This window comes from Rhipicephalus sanguineus, chromosome 1 (assembly GCF_013339695.2).
Source record: "Rhipicephalus sanguineus isolate Rsan-2018 chromosome 1, BIME_Rsan_1.4, whole genome shotgun sequence".
NCBI classification, from domain to species: domain Eukaryota; kingdom Metazoa; phylum Arthropoda; class Arachnida; order Ixodida; family Ixodidae; genus Rhipicephalus; species Rhipicephalus sanguineus.
Window position 1 is genome coordinate 192536337 of NC_051176.1, and position 4312 is coordinate 192540648.

The 4312-nt window shown below is 57.3% G+C and overlaps 1 protein-coding gene across 1 annotated transcript; it reads right to left on the minus strand.

Moving 5' to 3' along the window:
* Window positions 1–803: 803 nt before the first annotated feature.
* LOC119404586 (glycogen-binding subunit 76A) lies at window positions 804–3436 on the minus strand. The gene has a single exon (XM_037671140.2). The coding sequence runs from the start codon at window positions 3152–3154 to the stop codon at window positions 1292–1294; it is 1863 nt and encodes a 620-aa protein (XP_037527068.1). The 5' UTR covers window positions 3155–3436; the 3' UTR covers window positions 804–1291.
* Between the last annotated feature and the right edge of the window lie 876 nt (window positions 3437–4312).

Sequence of the window (4312 nt, forward strand, 5' to 3'; positions counted from 1 at the left end):
TTGCGATACACTTTCCACCGCGCCCATCACGTCATGGATACGCTTGTTGTGGATACGCTTGTGTGCGCGCGACGGAAAGATTATTTAGTAGAACGCATGATGTGCATGCGCAATGTTTCCAGCGATGACCGCTACGCGGCGCTGACAGTGCCGTCGGCCACGCGCTCGCGTGTTCACCCTAGCAGTGCTCATCGCTGTATTTCTGAAAAACCGAGTACACCGCATACAAGCAGCGATTGAGATTCAAGGAACGCCAACTTGTAGCAAATGCAATGAGATGCCTCGTGCGTATAAACCCACCTCGAAAACTATTTTCGTAGGTTGCCATCGGCGTAGCCAAGGGGGCGGGGTCGAAGGTTCAACACCTCCCCCCCCCCCCCCAAAAAAAAAAAAAGTTGCAGGCTACGCCCTCGATAGAATTAACCACACCGCACTAGTTGCACAAAGGGCCACCCGTCACAACAGGCGAGACGTATCCGCGATAGAGAAGTCCTGAAGCCAAAAACACGCCAGCAATCGCCCGCGTGGTTCTGGCCGTGACATTGCCGTGTAGTAACCCTTGTAAGCGCTAAAGCAAACAATGACAAAGAATGGGGCACGCAAGCGCTTGCTCCTTTCCTTGTGCTCTCACGTTGACCGCTTCAATGTACCAAGCACTGAACAGAAAACATCCATGTTCTACAAGACCTGCCTTTCGCTCCATTAACGGGCAGAATGCCGACTCGACAAGAGTGCAGAACAGTGCCACGCAAGTGCCTCGCACACCGTCACTTCCTAGCACATCAGTACTCATCACGTGCGACTGTACTGCTTTCACGAAACATTTATTTCTTTTCTGGTTAACGTGAACACCCGCATCACGCACTTCGTTTAAACTTCGGCGGAATAATTTTAAGGCATTTGTCGACCCAAATTTCTGAAAATATACCTTCCATCATGAAAAATGCAGGCAGGCTACTCTGAAAGACGACCACAACATCGCTGCTCTTTATACATCACTGGCGTACGCCCCCGCACTAAACAAATAAATAAATACGAAGGAACGACCCACGGGATGCCCCGCGCTTTTCCCGTGTGGCCACCAGCGCGGACACGTCGGCCACAGTCCTCGCACATACGGTCGCGGGTCGGCAAGCAGATCCCGTCTGGCATGTCCATTTATTATTGCTAACCTATGTCTTGGAGCTAGGGACGCACAGCGCGAATCAAGTCCACCTCAGCCACACATTCGTTCCTGTACAGCTATACGCGCGCACACAAATAAATACTAGGGTCCTGGCCTCCGCTCGGGTCAGAGGTAGTTCATCAGGGGCGTCACTTCGGGCTCGTCTTTAGGGGAGTCCCGGAACTCGAAGCAGTAGTTAGCGCCGTCATTATTGTCCCAGTACTCCTGGTCTCCGACCACGTAGCGCACGCACATCTGCAGCTGCGCGTCGCCTTGGGGCGTGAGGTAGACGTCGACACCGAAGCGGTCCGAGATGCCGTCCGACGAGCCCGGCAGGTAGACGGCACGCAGGTCGCAGAAGGACCGCCAGTTGTCCAGCGAGTAGCGCAGTACCACCAGCTTCTCGAAGGCCACGTTCAACACCCGTATGACAGCGTGAAGGGCGCAGCCCGACGACACAACCGACTCGAGGCAGACGCGTTGGCTCGTCAGCCGGGTCATGAAGGTTGGACTGGCGCCGGGCTGCGAGAACAGCGCCTTCAGCTCGAGCGTGCACGGAGGTGGTGACCGCACGAGCGGCGCCAGCTGGAGGTGTGTGAAGGCGGAGGCCGGTACAAAGGGCAGCTCCTCGGACACGATGGTTCGCACGGCAGCCAGGTCGAGACCCAGTGCGTCGGCGAAGCGCACGATCTTCTTCTTGAACGGCGTACCCGGTGGACTCTTGCCGCTCTTGAGCGACGTGCTGCGAACCAGGACGGCGCGGCCACTCTCATCATCGTCGCTGTCTGCGGAGTCCCGCTTGGGCGGAGTGGCCGGCGGCATCTTGGTGTCTACGACGGGTGACAGCGTCTCGGACGAGGACGACGACGACTCGTCAACCGCATGCTCCGGCTGTGCAGGTGGCTTGGGTGTCACCTTACATGGGGGAGCCTCGGCGAAACGATGCTTCGAGAAGCGCGATGACCGTGGCCGGCTCGGAGACGCCCCCTGTGCCGAGCTGCTGCCGCTGGTTGACAAGGATTCCGCAGTGGGTGAAGTGGCCACCGACGAAATGGCGGGAGGCGAGGAAGCCGGAGAAGAGATTTTGGCCACGTTGTCAGTGGTGGTAGGAGCGTTGTCCGGGGCAGCAGCAGCAGCAGCAGCCTTGGCAGACTCATTCGGCGTGACGAGTGCCTTTTCCTCGGTGCTGGTCTCTGATGAACCGCTACCATCGCGAAATTCCTCGGCCAGCCCGTCAGCGGCGTCGTGAAAGGCGTCATCGGAGAGGTCGCACGAGGAGTCGCTCTCGTTGTGCACTAGCACGCCAGGCCGAACCAGCTCTTGCACGATAGGGAAGGGAAAGCTGTCGTCCGGGACGCGATGTGCCAGAGCGGCGCGCACTACGTCTCGCTCAGCTGGGTAGCGGCGCGGCTCCTCTTCTGCATCACCTTTCACATTCTCAGCGCTTTTGACCTCCAGCTCGGGAGGGAGGCCGGGCACCGCGTCGGAAACGACGGCGGGGCTCTGAGGCAGGCGCTCAGACAAAGCGGCGCTTCGGGGTTCCTCTACGACAACAGCGTTCCGGCCGCACGAGTCAGCAGCAACCAGGGCTGTTTGCTCAGACGCCAGTGCGTCGGCAGGTTCGTCGACAGAAGACGACGGCGAAGGGTCATCCGCGTTGGAACCCTGCTCGCAGTACTGAACGACGCAGTCGCTGGCTTGATCTTGGAGCAAGGAAAAGAGCCGGTCGTAGAGAGCGCGGCCAGTACGCACCAGGAAGTTGGAGGCGTCTTGCGCCGCCGGGGGGCTGGGCCAGGATCCTGTCGAGCCGTTGACAGAAGTGGACGACTGCGTCTGTTGACGGCACGGCGGACAGCGCACCACAGCAGTGGGCCGGTCATCCATGGAAGTGAAAGGCTTGCAGTAAAGTTGCCTTGCCAGATACTCGGCGCGGAGCCGGCAGCTAGCGAGCCCAATCGCGCACGAGGACTGCCATTCGCTCGGGGTCATAGTCTCCCACGCGAAGAGACTGACGACTAAATATAGCGCGCAGACGACGCCATCGCACCGACCTCTGGGCGACCTTCCCGGACGAGGCGCTGCCGTCGACGACGCCGCCGGGCGGGACCGGGCCCGCACCGGCGGCGGTACGGCTCCACGGTGGCCGCCATGGCCTGGAACGAGCTGCGCCTGCCGTCCTCAGCTTCGTCGTCCTCGTCAGCGCCGCCGCCGGCTGCCAGCGGGCCCCGGAGGCAACGCCAGAGCAGCTCTCGCGCTGCCCGAGGCTGCCTCGCCGCCGCAGCTGGCCTCGGCCACAACGCCCCGCCGCCGACGACGGCCACGGCCTTGGTCGACGAAGTGGCGCTGCATTCGCGCCGATGCCTCGCAGCCGCCATATTGAGAGGGAGTCCCCTTCCTGTTCGCGAAAGAAGGAACCGAGCGTCTGGCGTTTCTAATCAGAGTTCCGTCGTCGAACAGTTGCGAAGCGTTGATAAAAAAAAAAAGCTCTTTTTTGGGCATTATCTTCCAGGTGCCTGTGACGGCTGTCAGCGCCTCTTCTTTACAATCTTATCAGACCAATGGGTAAATTTTGTCACCTAGAATGCCGATGGTGTGTTCTGATGTGATAATGCCGAAGTGCTCCGTTCTTTTCTTCAGGCGCATGCGTATTTTGTCGCGACTGTCTAAATCATACTTACCTTCAGGAAGAGTGGCCACCAACGTGACAACACTTATTCACATTATGATAAAACACAGAAAAATAGTTTTAAAAAGTTAAGATATTAGCATGGAAACGGGAGGGAACGAAAAAAGTGAGGACGTAACCATTGATGAAGAAAAAAAGATCTTTCTTTGCCGTTTTTTTAATCAATATTCAATACTCAAAATGCCTAAAAAAATCATAAGATCAATTCCTGGCCAATCCCCCAGAGTGGGTATGAATCATATGACAGAGGTTACAGCAACAACAACAAGCTACAGCGTATGTACAACTTAGCAGCTTTATCTATCAGAAGCCTTACTAACATGGAAACTGCTGGGTGGCCTATGGGGAACTTACAAGCGGCAAAAGATAACGCTCAGCAAAAATGTCGAATATCGGTTGAATAAAGCAGCTGGGTCATTTCGCAGCGTGAAGTGAAGCACCGGCGTGGAATTAGAGACGTT

Bases quoted from the DNA above. Each gene is read 5' to 3' on its own strand.
- LOC119404586 (XM_037671140.2), bottom strand. From the start codon at position 3,154: ATGACCCCGAGCGAATGGCAGTCCTCGTGCGCGATTGGGCTCGCTAGC.